This window comes from Haemaphysalis longicornis, unplaced genomic scaffold (assembly GCF_048455015.1).
Source record: "Haemaphysalis longicornis isolate Haplotype H1 unplaced genomic scaffold, Haemaphysalis longicornis Haplotype H1 scaffold_371, whole genome shotgun sequence".
Lineage (NCBI taxonomy): Eukaryota > Metazoa > Arthropoda > Arachnida > Ixodida > Ixodidae > Haemaphysalis > Haemaphysalis longicornis.
Genome location: NW_027526356.1, coordinates 50,705 through 69,184, shown reverse-complemented (window position 1 = coordinate 69,184; position 18,480 = coordinate 50,705). Strand labels below are relative to the sequence as shown.

The 18,480-nt window shown below is 45.6% G+C and overlaps 1 protein-coding gene across 1 annotated transcript in view; it reads left to right on the top strand.

Moving 5' to 3' along the window:
• The first annotated feature begins 10,668 nt into the window (after positions 1-10,668).
• The window catches only part of LOC144178015 (uncharacterized), a 28,202-nt gene continuing 20,390 nt past the window's right edge, over positions 10,669-18,480 (top strand). The window contains exons 1-3 of the mRNA XM_077705558.1: positions 10,669-10,751; positions 10,885-10,949; positions 17,878-17,919. Coding sequence (XP_077561684.1) covers positions 10,676-10,751; positions 10,885-10,949; positions 17,878-17,919 — 183 coding nt within the window. The 5' untranslated portion in view covers positions 10,669-10,675. The remainder of the gene's footprint in view (positions 10,752-10,884; positions 10,950-17,877; positions 17,920-18,480) is intronic.

Sequence of the window (18,480 nt, the reverse complement as noted above, 5' to 3'; positions counted from 1 at the left end):
ATATATAGTCGTGATGTAGAGTACTTAGTTGCTGCAGGAATACGCACAAAGTAAAAGTACGCTCTTCGGAGACTTTATTTCCAACGTTTCGGCCTGAGACAGGTATATACAAGGCAGAAATAGGAATTGGCAGTCAAGAAAACCTCGGAAAGCAAAGGGGAGCATGTAGTACGTCAAGATAAAGAATTTGGAAAATAAGAAAGCGGAGAAAAAATGCCCGCCAGGTGGGATCCGAACCCACGACCTCCAGAATACCGGTCTGGTGCGATAACCACTACGCTACCGGCAGGGCTACTTTGGCCTCCACTTTCTGGGGTATTTATGTTCAGGTGTCTTTGTTTCCTGCGCTCTGGGGTGGTAGCCAGCGCCACTCGGACTACTCAAGGTGAAGGGGACCTTCTTTTTAACCCCCGGGCCGTGACTCGAGCGTCTACGACATGTCGAGAGTGGTCGACCAGCGTTGAACCCTCTTAAGCTCCCTATGGCACTAAGACTGCCGGAACAGAGGCCCTCGCTATGCATGTAGCGAATCAGAATAGGAAATGAGGGGCTCGTTGAAAATAAGGCAGAAATAGGAATTGGCAGTCAAGACAACCTCGGAAAGCAAAGGGGAGGATGTAGTACGTCAAGATAAAGAATTTGGAAAATAAAAAAGCCGAGAAAAAATGCCCGCCAGGTGGGATCCGAACCCACGACCTCCAGAACACCGTTCTGGTGCGATAACCACTACGCTACCGGTGGGGGTACTTTAGCCTCCACTTTCTGGGGCATTTATGTTCAGGTGTCTTTGTTTGGCGCTGGCTACCATCGAGTGGCGCTGGCTACCACCCCAGAGCGCAGGAAACAGTTGCTCATAGGAAACCGAGCGTCATAGGAAACATTTGCTATCATGCGTAGTGCTTTCTTTTGAATCTTGTGTAACTTTGTTATGTTAGTTTTTTTCGTTCCCTATACCAGGTAACAACTGCTAAGTTTTGATAAAAAAAGATATTTATAAATGATACTCTTTATGTTTTGTGGGAGAAAGAATCGTAGCCTAGACAGAGTACTGAATATCGTGGAAAGCTTATTTAGGACACGTTTTACATGATTGTTCCAGTACATGTGTTCTTCAAAGGGTACATCGAGGGTTTTATTAACAAGCCGAACTTCTATAGCTCTTGATCCGTGTTTTATATTAACTTCATGCCGAAAGACTTTTTGTCGCGGTGGAAACAAAACTGCTTTCGTTTTATTTGTGTTTATTGTAAGAGAGTTCACCGGGCTCCAGGTATTAAGCTCATTTGGCAAGTGGTAGGTTGTGTTTATTAATTTCGGAACTTTTTGTCGGTCAAAAAATGCTGGTGTCGTCTGCGTAAAAATTAAACTTGGTGTCATTGTCAATATTTACATCGCCGTTGATGCCCATATTCAATAACAATTGCCCGGGGATACTGCCTTGTGGTACTCCAGCGTTTATAGACTTCATTTCGAACTTCATGTGAAGTTTGTAATTTTTACTTGTTGACGATAAAATTATAAGATTTAAGGAGAGGCAGAAAAGCTCCTCCGAAGCCATACCGCTCACGTTTTGTCAATAAGGTCATAATAATAATGCAGTCAAAAGTCTTGAAATAATCGAGAAATACCCGCAACCTACAGCCGGTAAAAGGCTTGTCTATAACACAGCGTTTGTACTCTCAGCCCTATCCTGCCCCGCCGGAGTGGGATTTGAATAAAACTACTGCGGAATTCTGAAGTCTTAGCCCTTCGCTTTTGCCTCCGACATGTTTGGAACTAGTATATTTCTGCAGTTTTCGGATGTAGCTGGTTGAAGTTGAAATCGCTGTTATAGACAAGCGTTTTACCGGCTGTACACAACTGCTGTTCAAAAGATGCTAATATGGGTTCTTTCTGGTAAAGTAGAGCTGTTTATGTAGAGCACCCATTCCTGAAGCCGTACTGGCAGGGCGCGATAAGTCGTTATTTGTTCAAAAAGTAAGTCATTCGCTCATGTATCAGTTTTTCTGCGCATTTCGAGATTATTGGTAGTATCGATATCAGTCGATAATTCGAAAAGGAATTGCTTTCACCGCCTTTAAAAACGACAGCTACTTTCGCTACATGAAGGCGTTCAGGAAAGTTCCTGGCGGAAAACTTAAATTTATGACGTGTTGCAACACTGGGGCGATAATGTTTGCATCGTAATTTGGGGATTTATTTGGAGGCCATAAACGCCTTCCGAAGCGTTGTTTTTAACGCAATGGCGTTATTAGGCTCCTTTTCGATTTTCGCGTGGCTGCTAGTCATCCGCTATCATAACATGTGCTCATCAAGCGTCCACTGAAATACGTCACCACTGCCAGTCGGAAGCCATGAATGAGGCAGCAAGATTCGAGGGTTGGCCTGAATCTGTAATATGGCGCAGGAGCAACTGAAGTGTGTAAAGGAGGCCCATGATACTACGTCGAAGAAAGAAAGGACACACATTTTCAGCAGGTGCCGCTCCACCGCAGTAAATTTCGTTCAAGGCCCCAGTCGGTGATAGCATACTGGAAATACACGTTCGCCAGCCGTGCCCGCAACTGATGCCACCACACGAAACCTTCTTACCACCAGAAGATAAAAAATGCAAATTTCCGGCAGTTCGCATGCCGAAGCTACACCTTGGATACGCGGCGTGGCGCAGTGGAAGGCTCCGAAATAATTTTGACTACCTGGAGATCTTTAACGTGTGACGAAATCTCGACACACGGGCGTTTTAGTTTTCTGTGTCCATCAGGAAAACGGCTGCGGCGGGCATTCAGCTCGTTCAGTTGAAACGGGTGGTTCAGCTCAGTGGCGCAATGCTATAACCACTGAGCCACCCCAGCGTGTTTCTGAACGTCCTCATGCCGGCACCAACATTGGGTCACCTAACTAAAGCAGGGTGTTAAGAGTTAACGCGAGTCTCTCAGTAATCAAGGTAGACAGTGATTACGAGAAGAAATGGAGTGAAATAAAACCCAGTTACCATAACCATTATCAGTCTGGTTGTGCCCACCGCAGGGCCAAGGCCTGTCTCCCGAGGATTTCCAGCCACGTTTACCGAGCGCTGGTTAAGTCACCCCCTTTCCCCCAAATTTCCCCCGTTTTCCCCTCCCCATTCCCCCCTCTCCCCAGACAATAAACAGTAAGCCCAATAGGAGTTAGCCAACGACTCGATGAAGGGATAAGCTACGAAAACCCAGTATATAGGAATTCCTCAGATGAATTTTAGAACTACTTTTCAATGGAGCCGTGGTTATGTCTCCCCGTCAAGCTCAGCTTGGCAGACGACGGAGGGCTCCAGGCGGCAACGCTGAAACGCATCCTAAAACAGGTCAGGATGTCCTCCCAGAGAACAGCCACGTATGAATTCTCGGCGCGGCTGTAGAGTCAGTCGGCAGAGCCGAACTCACAATCGCCAAAAAAAAAAAAGAGAAAACATTTAACCTATTGCCCACATTATAAAATGCCTAACCAAGAGAAGAGAAATAAAAAAGACGAAGTTGTAAGACTCACTCAGCCACTGATCCAGATATTGGAGAGACTACCGTAACACTAATGTGCCTACACCGGAGAAAAAAACACCATCATCAGGACAGCATAAAAGCAGTCCTCAACCTCGCAATTGTGACCGTGAAATGAAATGACAATAGGTGGGCCACGAGGGCAACAAAATGTACAACCAGAGACGGGACCAGAAGAAGTGCCCCCCCCCCCATGACTCGATGGAGGGATGAAATAAAAGCATTTGGAGGCGAAGGATGGACTCGGACAGTGCAGGAAAAGACCGGTGAACGTGAATGGGAGAGGCCTTCGTCCTGCAGTCGACATAAATAGATTGTTGATGATGACGCCTTAAAATTTTGTCTTCATAATGCTTTTGAATAAATCAGAAAAACCACCCTCCTAGCACCAAGACAGGGGCAGGGAAAACAAAATCGGGACGGGCCATCGTATGGAAGACGGGCTACCCCTATGAAAAGAAGCGACTGCGCGCCATAACAGACATGTCACCCATCCAACGACTCCGCATAATAACTGCCCTCTATCAGAAAGACTTCCTCTCAGAAACACTTTCTCAGAAATTTCCTCTATCAGAGGAAAGTTCCAAAATTATGAGAGCTCAATCTACACCGACTCCGGCATTTATGAAAATACTACGAGGCAGCAATCGCCGTAGTTCACTAGTTAGTTCTTATACGTGCATGGCCCTTCTGCGTTCAGGCACAAAGAAACGTAAGTCGGAGACAACTTGACAATCCGACAATCGGAAGTGGCGAATGGAAGCTTAAACATCATTACAGTCTCCCAAAGGGCATGGAAGTGTTTTCTGCATGCATAATGTACCTTAACGCTTTGGTAATATACTCCCTTTCACAATTCAAAAAGTTAACTTCACCTGGACATCCGGACGCAAAGCTGTGGAAGAGAACGACGCACCGACCAAGAAACAAGCAAACCCACATACCGTGCTCCTTGCAAACAGGACTACCGCACTCCTCTCCAAGAAAACTCCAAGAAGGTCTCCTCATCCTGCGCCTATCAACACAATTTTTCCCCTTGCTTCAAGGCGGTCCCAATGCCGAAGAATCGCAAGCTCTAGGGCAAATGAACCAAAACAAGTATCTAAGAATCTATGTGGGCGAAGATGTTCGGTGGGAACATCACGCATTAATTTAGAGCTCCACTAAAATTATGGAAACATCCACACTCTTCCACGAAACCTTGCCGTGTGCAAGGCTATGCTCCAGGGAGACCCAATCGGACATCAGATGTTCCACTTCTATCGTGACGTAGGACGCAGCTTTTCCTAGCCCGTGACCTCAAAATCAGCCTGAACTGATGAGAGGGAAAAGGAAGTACTTGCAGCATACGGCACCCTAGACTTCAGGATCCACACGTGAGGCCCCTACCATCGTTTTACCCTATTTTCCTTACCTCGAACTATTTCTTCTGTAGCAGAGGCCTTCGCTCTCTCTCGCTCTCTCGGTGCAAAAAGCAAAAAGGGTTCGTCAGGCATGCACATCTAATGATAAACGCTTTGAGACACCGACATTAATACTTTCAAGCTGAAAATGACCAACACCCCGCAGCTGCAAACGTTGACGCTCACATCTCAAACCACAGAAGCGCAGAGGGCCTTTGTCTCTCCTCGGCCGTGGCGAATAAAAGACCTCGCTACTAGTCCTTCTCTCTTCGCTGACCTTCAGTCCTCGTGAAGCATAGATCTCAAATACAGAAACTGCGTTGGAAAACGCTCCCTGGAAACGTAACGCTATCGCGTTTTACGTCTTAAGACACAAACGTAGACGCAACCTGAACTTTTAAAGACGATAGTCTTTCTTGGGCTACTTAAACCCAGAAATTTTGGTCTGTCTGTCTGTATGTGTGTGTGTCCGTCTGTCTGTCTGTGACTCGATTCAGCCACCCGGCCAAAGCAAAACAATGCCTGCGCAATAGCATTATATAGTCACAGCTAAATCTACACGTCTATGTCCGGTGTAATGTTCATATTTGTCAACATTGTTGAAGAAGAACCAGACACTACGCAAATATGAGACAACAAATCAATACAGAAGTGATATTTGCAGTGTTCCTTTATAAAAAAATCAAACAGGCTGAACTTTTTCGAAAATAAATACTTCATCAACTGCAGAAAAAGAATTCACTCCGCCGTCGCCTGCTGTCGCCCGCGGCACTATAGCTTCTGGCGCCATTTGAAGAAATCAACCGGCAACAGTTACGCAAGGTTCCAATAGATAGGTTCCACGTTCTGCTTGCAACGCACGTGTCGTAGGAAAACGTGGTTCTATAAACGTTGAAGTAGGGCGCCTCGATTAACGCGCGTCTTTGCCGTACGGCAGCGTTCGCATCGAGACACCCGGTTTGGAGCAGTGGAACGCGGACAATTTAAAATGATTTAAGCAAACCTTTGGCGTCTTTACCTTGGGAGGAGCGCGACGCAAGAGGAACAACATGAGAGGTGAGCGGGAAAGCGAAGGGAGGCATTAACTTCGCAAAAGCCGATAAAGACTATGGTCTTTTGACGGCATTTGCAACGAAAGGAGCAGATACGCGGCCAATTTTTTTTATTATAAAGACACCTAAATATATATCCGCCATTTTCGCCCTCTCACCGTGGCTGCATTTCTTCGCATGGCTGCAACACGTGGGCAATGGTGTTAAGTTGGCGAAAAGTGTGGATATATATTTATGTGTCTTTCAATAAAAACTAGTTGGAAGTAGCGCTGTGTGGTGTCTCTGTTTTCATGTCCCCGCCCACATGCGCTATGGATTTTTTTCGCAAGGAAACTAAAAACAACATAAAAGCCCCATATTTGCTTCACAAATTAGACACAGTGGTTTGTGACCCAGCCCAGATCATCGCCTCCGATGCCCAGATATATCAACAAGAACAGTGGGGCTTGAACTCGAAATAAGCAACTGTGTACACGAATACCATATACCGCCAGCTCCAAGCTCTCCCTTAGCAAATTTATTCCATTGACGTCGGCTGGTATAAAAAGTCCGAGTTGTATTTTAAGGGCATTTTGGACTGCTTGATTTCAGGTTTTTATATGAGTGTAATAAGGCGTTTGTTTTCTGAGTTTCTTTCCAGTTGTCAAATGCCTCTTCAAGAAATGTCAGAACAAGTTTGTACATTCTGCACCGAAGCAGCGCCATGACTTCTTAGCATGCCGCAGGGAAATGATGGAGGTCAATTTAGACACGCAACTAAATTGTGAGCACACAGACATTTTGTTTGCGTGTAAGCTCATAATCTAGTAAGGACTACCGTGGCGAATAGCGCGATTCCGTAGCCACTAAAGCAATGCGGAGGGCACTTCAAAAAATGCTCAGCATCTCAATTATAGAAAGCCATGAAAACACTGCCTCTAGTTATCTACAGAATGCGAAATGAACGTCTAGTTCGTACAAAGGCTATTAGTGCTTTCTGGCTAGCTTTTCAAAACAGCTGAGGTTTTTTTAGGCAAATAAGAGTTGCGGTCACAATGTGGTGTTTCACAGCAGAAAGTATAGCCGAGTTTTAACTGTAGGCCGCTTCATTCTCTTGCCTTGCATTTGACGAAGTCGCCACCTGGCGGACGGTGGTATCGTGAAGCCACGGAACCCTTCACTGCATATCAGACTGCAAGACGTTTGTACGTTTGTGTGATTGGAAATTTCTGATGTATCGGCAAATCAGAGAAAACAGTTATGCAGTTGATGTACGTTTAGGCCGTCGGTAAAGCAATCTGCAAGAAATGATTTCTTTTGCTATTTCTCGTGATAACTTCATGATAGTGAATTACAGATGAGGCCGCCTTTGGCGCAATGGCAAACATGCAAGACTCGGCAGGAAGACACGGTGCCTAGCCCACCCAACCGCAAAATAACGCTTTTCTGTTAAGATGCAGAAATCCCAGGAAAATTGAGAGAACATACATAGGCCTGCCGAAAGGGAAAGGTCTCGTAAGTTATAGAGGATGAAAATGTAGAATGTAAATAGGATGGTAAAGACCCCTAGAATGCTCCGCCGGTATGTCGGCTGGAAAAATTAAACTCACTTATCTGTCCTTGCTGACGTCCATCGAAATTCCGAAAGAGTAAGACAAACAAGCATGCGCGCCTGCTTTACTCACTTCAACTCCGATATTCCGGTCAGAACTGTCGGCCATAACCTTTAGCGAGACTTGAAACACGCGGAAAAAAGCACCAAGTAAACAAACAACAAACGTTATTGCCGCAGATGCCCGCATTCTTTAAAAGCCCGCAAACCTGCTTTCTGCACTTGGTGACTCACTAGGTTTCGGGAGCTGCGTGTTGAGATAAGTTGGCAAGTATAATTTTTCATACTTATTTTGCCTGGTTGAGGGTCTTGTACGAGTATTCAACTGGTTGTTGGGAACAAAAGAGCGTTGCGGGTACCTGACCAAGCCTGAAGTATCTTATGAAGTTGGAATCCTAAGCCAACTATGTAGACCACGGGTCCTGTGCTGCAATGATCCCGATGCGACCCCAAGTGATCCCAAACACCACAAAACCACCGGGAAACGGCACAAAGACACTTTCGCTTAGTGTAAAGAATGTTTGAAGCTTAGAGCTCTGATATTTCAGAGAAGATTTTTTTTGCTGAATGGTTACCCAACGCAAAATAACGCTATGTCATTGTACATCACGCATTCTACCCCTCTTGTGCCCGTCATGGACGGGTGTATGGAGGGTAAACCATTTATTGAGAATAAAGGGAAGGGGTAGAAGGGTGTGGTTTGCTTGTTGAGGCCAGGAGGCCTCTTCTCCGGGCTGCCTCCAGGGCGCGCCGCACCAAAGCGTCCTGGCGCTCCGATGCGGAGCTAGTCAGATCGGACTCCCATTGCTCATGGGACGGGGAGGGGAGGGGTGGGGGTGTGGGTGTTGGGGGAAGGAGAAGACGAGCTGGTAGGCGTTGAGAGGCGTGTGACTATGTTGATAGTCGGGTCGGAAGAGGCAAGTGTTTCCCCTTGTTTCTTCCCACCCGACGCCCCACATTATGGGATAGAGTGATTTGGTTGTACAGCAAAAGCTCGTTAATTCGAACTCGGTCAATTCGGACTTCCGGTTAATTCGAACGGAAGCTCTAGTCCCGGCACAGCCCTTTATATATCAATGGGAGAAAACTCCAGATAATTCGAAAGCGTCGGTATCCATACCGGTTAATTCGGACTGGGATCCCCTGATTTCCATCGCTCCTCTCAGAAAACGTCGGCCCGTAGTGATTACAACGGGCTACAAATCCAAACCAAACCAAATTTACTATAGATGCAAAAGAACGAAACAGAAAAAAAAACAGCGTGGCACGCGCGCTACGCTCCTGGAACAGCTTATTTTCTTCAACAGAGGGCGCCGCGCCAATGGCGCCAGTGCTCTGGCGCATGCCATTATTAGTTAGGAAACATTTTTTACGAAATCACATGCCACAAACGCGTAATAGCGCCTAATTCGCGACGACGAGTCCACAGGTGGCTTATTTGTCTTCTTCCCGCGCAGTGTGGCGCGATTACAACAATTTTATGGTCCCCTTCGAGTTCGAATTAACGAGCTTTTACTGCAGTAGGTCTCGGTCTGTAGTCCACGAAGGGTGTACGCTTGTTGGGCGGCGAGGGACGGGAATTAAAAATTGGGCATCTCCTATGCTATCAGGCCTCCTACTAGGCAGGAGCAAGAACTAATTTACAATATACGAGAATCCAACGTACGGTGAACTCTCGTAGTTATGAGAATTTTATTTTGCTACAACGTACTATAAACCACTTCCAGTAATCAAAACTGTGATCCGTCGCTATACAGGGCATCGCGGTAGCCACTGAACCGACATGCTTATTGGACCTCGCGTCACAACTAAGCTCCAGAAAACATGAGGAACATTCGAAGGTAACTAGTGGAGCCTCTTTTGGGAGAACATAGCAGCCGCAATTGAAACAGAATGCTTGTAGGGAAGTGAAATGATCAATCGAGGTAACCTAGTATTTCAATGAGTAATGATTACCTGCACAGCAAAGCGATGTTTGTCTTCGGTACGTCAGGCACTATTGCTTTTTCTGGAATAAAAAAAGCGGCTGACACACCACGTAGATCACCTGCACACACTGGCATGAATTGTGAAATCGTTCACATTCAGATCAAGAAGAGAAATTTCCGGGGTAGGATTTTCTGGAGCAGTGAAGTTGGAGTTACGCTAATGATGCATCACATGAGCTCTAGTAGCTGTTGGTAAGGAGGCTGGCGTTTTTATAGTTGTCAGGAAGCAAAAATTAAGAGGCTTGGCATGCAGACAGGCTAGACCGGGAAGCATCCGATCGGGAACCTCACACGCAGATAGGGCTAAAGTTTAATTGAAAGATAGAGTATGTCTAAAAAAGGGAGAATAACTAATATTGTGAGTACGGTAAGGGCAAAGACAAATCACGCATAAAACGAGGACAAACATAGAAGGCAGATCTTTTGAGTGAGTGAATGAATGATGCACCGGGAATGCCTCTACAGCCGTTAAAGAAGTCTGTGACATTTAAATAGCGAAATCAGGATTTTGTAGCCCATTGAAAACTGAACGGGCAGCATCAATGATTCAAAATAAACTGTATGTGTACAAGTGGTTACCCAGTTTGCTGCGTATGTTTGAGAAGCGCTCCCTCTGTGCTGCGAACCGGGAACAGTGGCCACAGAGGATGTCGGTTGGCTGATCACTTCAACACACGTAACATTCTTGCTTAAACAATGCATAAAATAGTGCCAGGATGCTTATTTATGATAAATCAGGGAAATCAAAAAGTGGGAAATAAACAGCGAACAAATAATTTCCTAAATTGGTCTTGCCCTCATATATTACTTAATACATTGTATTAAAAAGAGAGTTTATCGTCCAGCGTACTCAGAATTTTCGGACAGCGCAAAGCAAACCTAATGGAGGATGAGTATATAATATCAAAAATTCAGTACATATTTTTCTTGGGTTCTGGTAGGCTCTTCTGCGTTGTGTTGAAGGTACAAGCAAGCTGTATGAGAAGTGTCGCTGTGAAAACCTGGATTGCTTTGTACTTTTTAAAAAGTTCCGCAAGTTTTCGATTGCGGAGAACATACTGAGGTTACAACTAAAAACATGTTATTGCACTCTTGTGCAGCTGAACCCACTATGTGGACATCCGCGACTAGAGCTGCCTGTGCTTTGATCATTACTTTTTATGCACTGGAATCGAGCACAGCTCAATGTAAGTAAATTTCTTGCGTTTTCTTCGTGCTATAGCAAATAAAACAAATGGAATTTCGTGACCAAGGAATTAGCTTTAAAATTTATGCAAAGGGTGCTTTGCTGGGGTCTTATAAATTTTCTTGCCTTCACAGGTGCTTCCACTGAACAAGTGAAGTGTACTAGTGCCGTGTTTCTTGATCCACTTGGTCTCTCAAAGGTAACGTTCAAACTGTCTATTGTTGTGCTTCGGCAATGAATCCCTCTGCGACTGTTTTAAGCCTGATAAGTTATTTACGCAACACCAACTGCCCATCGATATTTGTTCAATTTTATATATTGGTATAAATAATTGCTTTGTTATACTGTTATGTTAGATTGTTCAACTTTACTTCCTTGCAACTTTCTTACGGTACTTGGGGAGGCACACCTCACCTAATGGTGGCAGCAATACGGAACCCTTGGCGTCATTTTGTGAATGTACTAAGTTGCATAGAGAGTGGTAGAACGGTACAGCGAGTTCAAACTACCTTTCACACCGCTACTCTGGAGAATACCAGTAAATAAAACGTCGATTCTTTACGATATCGTGTATCTCGTTGAGATAACAAAACTTGTTGCTGAGCTAGTTGGTACATATTTTAAGGAAGAAGAAAACGTGGCGCAAACTAGACGTAGACGAAAGAAACGATGTAAGACATATACAGGCACCAGTATATGTCTTACCTCGTTTCTTTCGTCTACGTCTGGTCTGCGCCACGTTTTCTTCTTCCTTATAGCACATTGAGATGCGTGATATTTTGCTGAATACCCCTTTAAATTTCTACCAGCCACTAATGATTGACGCTGCCTTAAGGAACTGGTTTTAGCATCTGCGATGGTTTATACTATGCAATTGCATAGTCTGACGTTGTATTCGAGAGCCCCTCCGTTCTTCTAATTAGGAATATTCGCTGTATTGGTTCCCCCGATAGCAATAAAAGAAATGGCTGACGATTACAATGCTGCCTCATTCGGAATTTGAACGAAGCTGTTTAGCTGTTTCAACTGTACAAAATATGTTTACCAAACAGTTTCAGACAGACGTATGTCCATGGTTTCACACTACTTTTACTCTTTACATATTACTCATTATTTATACTGCAGTGGCAAACGCAGTATTTATTTTGTGTTAGTTAGTCTTCGTGTCATCAGCGAACGCACGGCGGCGCTCGCTACTCTCGCTTTATCTCAGCGCATCGCCGCAGCCGCGCATGTCTCGCGCGGCTTCGGCATACCACCCTTCCCCTCACAGTATCACAGTACTCTAATCCACCACTTTTCTGCTCGCTCGATCTCATCCTGTGTGTACGCGATTTCGGCGCACGTTAAAGCTCCCCAGGTGGTCAAAATTAATTCGGAGCCCTCCATTACGGCGCGCCTCATAGCCTGCGCTGCGTCGGCCCGTTAAACCCTGCAATCAAAGCAAGCGTGTGTCTTCATCCCAAAGAGATTGCATATCTGCGTGGGCCTTGACTGTCGCCGGTGTCTATTTAGTTGCGTTATCATTGTGGCTTTTAAGTGCAGAGCACTTTAGGCGCTCGCCTTGTCGTCGTAGCTCGCTTGCTGGACCCAAATAACGCAACAGCGAGTTCCGTTGTAGCGCTGTCGTCGAGGCGTACCCCAGAGGCTTCGAAATCTAAGTGGTTTATATAGTTACAGTGTTCGAAACTCACGCGCAAGAAAATGGCGCGTTCGAAATGCCGCAGAAAAGCTTTAACCGTGCCAGAAAAAAATGGGGCGTTCGAAATAAAGCAGAAAGGCCGCAGCCGCGCAAGAAAGAAAATACGGGTTCGAAATTACGCAAAGCAGCTGCAGAAAAGAAAATTAAAGCAAGCACAAAAAGAATAGAACTCCCTGGCGCAGTTTCAGGCACGGGGTGCGGGAGCACTGCGTGGGCGGAAAATTTAATTTGCATTGGGTGGTAGGAGTGAGCGGACAATGGCGTTACAGCCCATTATGGCGAACACTGCTCTGCACTTCCGATAGCTTCCACACTGAGTGGAACGGCTTCAATTTTTTTTGTAAAGTTCTTTCACTGATGCGCAATGTTTTTATTCTTTTGTGTTACGCGTATATTACCACCCTTCTTCATATTAAACTTTATTTTTAGAGCAGCGGCTGTCCTTGTATTCTTGGATTAGATTGGAAAAGACTTTATTTACAAAGATCCTGAAGTAGGCGGGGGCCGATTTACGGCTCCGCCTCAACGCGGCCTAACGTTGCATCCCCTTTCGCAGCCCTACTGAGCACTAGCTCCTTTCCGGAGCCCATGCCTTTCAAGCGCGGTGAAGATCTGCTGGATGGCCCATTTTTGATCTATCTTGCTGGCTGACTCGATGGCTCCTTGAAGTTTCGCTGGATACTTCTCGAAACTGGCACTGTCCGGTTCGGTGGCACAGTCCCACATAACGTGCCACCGGTTGGCCGGTCCCTTCTTGCACACACTGCACAGGGCCTCGGGGTATTCGTAAGGGAACATCTGATGTAACGCTGCCGGTGATATGACCGACGCTGTCTGGAGTCTTCTTAGCCACACTGCTTCATCGCGACCCAGAGACCGATGTGGCGGCGGGTACGCCCGTCTCGAAAGCCGCATGTTCTTGAGTGTTTCGCCATAGCCTCTCGCTCGGTCCTTGGTCTCCGACCACCATTCGCACTCGGGACGACTCTCCACATTGGGAGCGCGGTGAGTAATAGCGCGCGCCTCCCTGTGGGCCGTCTCGTTGTGGTTGGGTGTATTCGGAGAGCATTCACCCGCGTGCGCAGGGATTCACCTTACTTCCACTCTTCTTTCTTCCTGCACAACCACTCGTTCGATTATCTTGGCTGCCTTGTAACTGATCCGGCCGTTGGCTAGGTTTCGTACGGCTTCTGCTTCCTTTGTATTTGTTTAAGTTCGCGCTGGTTTCGTCCCTGATTAAGCCTATCTGTCCCCGCCACCGGGCCACTGCTCCGTTCTGGGCGCTTGCGGAAGGGAGTGTGGTTTGACCTCTAGTTCTCAAGATCCAAACTGGTCACCCCGCGAAGACCCCGCGAGGTAGCGTAGTGTACCTTTCAGTAAAAAACAAAGAGAGCTTGTCCGGAGAAATGTGATGTGATGCGACCAATCTTGCGTAAGGAAAACGCTTTTTGATAACAATGCCTTGACGTGAAATCATTCGCTGATTTTGAGAGCGAAAGCTCCGCTGGGATTTTTGTGATGCAGCGTGCAGCAATTATATTCGTTTCAGTGTTAACAGAACAAGTCATCGGGCATTTAGGCTTTTAAGTGATTTGAAGGCGAAGTGCAGCGATTATCGAAGACTTCTTCATACGCGCCGTGTTTGCGGTTCCATCACGCTCAGGTATCATGTGACACGCAGCCGGATAATGATTGTTCCATTGTGGCATGGCACACGGTTAGTGCTGTTGTTACCGCAGTTGACTGGCGCTCTGGCGACCCGGGTTCAATTGCCATTCCAACGCAAATAGGTCTGTGTGTATATATTTGTTACTTATTTTCTTTTTACAGCGGCCTTAATTTGGTTTCATTCGTGTAATGTCCAGAAACTTTTCTCGTCTGATGAGGCATCGAAGGCTTCCACCTTAAGAATTATTTCGAGTCTTTTATAGATATGTGCGGAATAGTCGTTTTTCAACTGTTCATATTTTTTTAGAAACATGAAAAAAAACGACTTTTTCGCACCCGTCGAAATTTCAACAAAGCATGCATCTCTAAGGTCCTGGTACCCTCGCATTGTGAAACCTGCGTCTATCCAATTTAGCTATGTTCGCAATCCATGTGCGCAGCATTTCCTTTGGGTTCGTAACCCGGGCGTTGGCTTTGGAATTGGCCGCGGGTTCTAGCGCGTGCTAACGTGGTCTACTTTGGGAGAGATGTGAAGGCCTGGTGGCGAAACGATGCGGGCCTGCCAGTCATTAAGAACGTGCAGCGGCAAGTTCGTAAATAAATGCGAGGTGCAACCGCCGGGTCTCGACAAAGGAAGAGGTGCCGCCAGCTCTGCTGTTTCTACAGCCTTCACCAGTAGCGCTAGCCGCGCCATTTTTTAAAATTTTATCTTGCAAAAAACAAGCACGTGTACTAATAATTAAAAGAACACTGCAAATTCCAGTTAGGTATTGACGTTCATACTCAAATAAGCCTAACGTTATCTTCTGCTGAAGAACGATGAAAATATTGAGCATAGTTAAAGATTTAGTGCACTGGAAATGTTCTGTCTATATAAACATCTTGCTCAGGAATTCATTTTATCTTTTGTCCAGTAGGCTGAATAGAGAATACTGAATACATTGTACTAGCGCAAGGACATAACACCAGAGGAAGAAAACCGCAGGACGAACGTTACACTTCAACTGAAATCTTTACAAAAATACACATGCACGCTACTTTGTCGGCGCATGTGCCAGGAGGAACGAAAAGAGAAACGAGCAGTGCGAGTTAATCTTTGCTTTAGGAACCACAGTTCTTTTGTTGACAATGCCACTGATCGGGTACTGATACACGCGTCGCATTCGCGGCGAGTGCAATATGCCTCCTTGATTTTACCTTCGATTTGGCGGTTTGAACTGCGCAAAACGTGCGTTTTTTTTCTTATGCTGGAGTGCCTTTGCACCTGCGACAATGGTCGGCCAAGTGCCCCCCTCCATTTACAGGCAATACTGCTGAGCGCTGCTCTCTAAGTTCGGCGTTCACCCATCGCCCGGTCTGTTCAATTTAATATTTACGGCAGGGAAGCGGAGCATGATAGACTGCACTAGTACTGCAGGGCATATGACGCGTGGCGCGCTTCTTCGAGCACTCGGGTCTTTTTGCTTCGCAGTTGTCTTTCTGGCACATTTGCGCCAACTTGTGGGTAACAGAAAACGAAACGGACACTCCGCATTTTGCCGCCACATTTTTTAGATGTTTCGAAAGCTTATGAATGTATGGGACCACCACTGGTCTCACTCTTCCAGACTGCTGATTTCCCTCAGATATGTTTCTGACGGCTTTTATTGCGGCGACAAGGCTCTCCGCCACACTGCCAATGGTTTCTTAAGGGAAACCTGCTCTTTTTAAGCACTTGACCTGTGTCGTGACGCTATAGTGCCGACCTTGTGTTCACAAGACTTTTCTAGAGCAAGGCGCAGACAATTTTCCGCTATTCCTCTTCGTATAATTTTTGGGTGGAATGAATTAGAACTGAAAATTTCCTCTTCAGGCCCCGGACTATACCTCCGCAGTATACGTTATCACGATGAATGCATATGCATTTGTCACGGTAACACAGACACCCATTTTCTGGCATTTCATACGTGAAACCAAGTCCTTCCGCATTTATTGGTTGGTCTAGGCAGGAGGCAATACGCTTGCAAATACGCCTTTGAGAAGTGATGAAGTGATGGTACGAGAGTAGAATAGCTGCACAGCACATGCTGGTGATTTAGTCGCGTGTGCCAGCCAGCTTGGTTGCATAATGTGCTCTGTTAAACAAAGGAACGAGACGGAAGAAAGAGACGCATAAATGCAGAGCACAGAAGAAGGCGGTCGAAGCATCACGTGCCAGAGCACGAGTAAGAGCAAGCCAAGAGAGCGATGCAAATGGGATGTTTCAGCGAGAGAGTTGGTGATAGGTATCACGAGGCTTTCACCGTGAAAGCGCGCAGTCAGAATTAAGTGGCCCGCGGACTTTTTTTGGCTGTTGGAAAACGGGTGGTGTCCACAAGCTTTCGTGGCACTTGCTAGAAAAAAATACGGGTGAGACAAAATGAGCTCAGTTCAGGAAAACCCAGCCAGCAGGAAGGCATGCGTCATACCTGGATATCAATGCGCCCTTCGAAAATTAACAAAATTTTAGCAAACTGTGAAACAGGGGGGCTGCTACTGATTCTTTTATCAGAAAGTACCTACAAAGCATTTACCAATTTCAGGACGCTTCCATCATGCAGGTTTCTATAGACAATATCTGCATTATTTCCTTATTATGAAGTATGTTGCGGACCAAAACACTTGGGCATAAACCCTCCGAGAAAGATTGTCCACAATGCAAATTCTGAGTGTCATTGTGTTAGTTTTGTCGTTTGATATAAATACAGCTAAACCTGGATATAATGAAGTTGACAAAAGTTCGTAATTTTTAGTAAAAACGGTTTTCGTTGCATGCAGGCCTCGAGTTAAGATTTGCGTGTATGAAGCAGAAACGAAACCGAAATGCTAGAAATAAGTGACGGTGAACTCACCCTTCCAAAATTTATTCCACCTTAAAAAGCTGCGTCAGTTACGCTTGCTGCATTCCCACGAGCTCAGTCACTACACGGCACTCCAAAGAAACAATCTCACTCACACCCGTATTCAGAAACGCAACCTAAGTATCACTTTTGCCTTTCGACACTTTTCGGGGACTTAACGCATTTCAAGCACCAAATTTGGGGTGAAAGGGCGCCTTTTCGCCAACTTGATGTTCTTTGCCGCACTCAAAATTGGTGGTAAGGTGCTAGCTGGTATACTGTACCGGGAGGTTACGTTCTTTTTTTCTCGGCGGCGGAGACGGCATTTGAAATTCCGAACTTGTGTTGGAAATACAAAACTTTTCCTTTCTTAGCAGCAGACTTTACCTTCGACGAACCGACCCGACACATAGCAGTGGAGACTCGCGACTACACACCGACGGGCAGGCTTCGCACCTAACCCACACCGTACTCACGCGTGAAAAGGCACAGTAGTTTGCGGTGCGGGCGAAATTTACTAAATTAGTGCACTTTTCCAGCCGATTTTTCAGAAAACGTGCAGAAAACAATAGCTAATCAGCATAGAGAATTCGTTACATGAAGGTTAACAGTCGCAATGCCTACGTTACAAAGAGGTCGCAAACACATCGGTTTCAATGGGGCTGACAATGGAGAAATGAAAATCTTTGTTAAATCCACGAATTCGTTTCATAGAGGTTCGTTACATCCAGGGTTAACTGTAAAATAATTTGGCATTTCAAAATAAGCACGCCCGGGCATTAAATCAAATGTTTTTCGCTTTTACTAAGTTATCAAAAAAGCTGACGTCAATGTAATATTTTTATCTGGTTGAAAACAAACTTTATTGATATACGGCTTCTTATTTATTTCAATTTCAGTGCGTAAATGGCAGCAAGTGGGATGTGTGCAACGGTCAAGAAGTAAGTCACTTACAAAATTGTTGTTGGCTTTTTGCAAACAAATGTTTTCGCAGTGATGTACATGGATACTCATTTGAGTGGCTGTATGCGCAGAAATGCAGCCAGCGTAGATCGCTGTAGAACACCTCCCTTTCGTTCTTTCGGAAGAAGAGTTTTTTTATGACGGGATTTTTTGGTGTAATATTGAGGATGTCCTGGAGGTATAAAGAGAGAGAAGTATTGGGAGACGTAATGCGCACCACACCAGTATTACTGGCTCCTCAGAGCTGAGGCTCTAGATAATTGTAGCCCTTACGCTATACTGTTTAGGCGAAGCCGCGCTTTAAGTAGAAGCATGCAATTTGAGTTATGTTGAGCTCTTTGAGTATCGTGAGGTATATACGGTTGTAGGGATGAAAATTACGCAGTAAGAAGGTTCTGTATCATGTCCAGAGTCAGGTGGTAGCAACCGGCCGGTGGTCCCTTCCTTCATACCTTTTGCACTGCCCTTTCCGGTATTTCCCATTAAAAAACGCTACTTCCGGTAGAGGTGTTTCTCATTTTCACTTTCTAATTTTCATT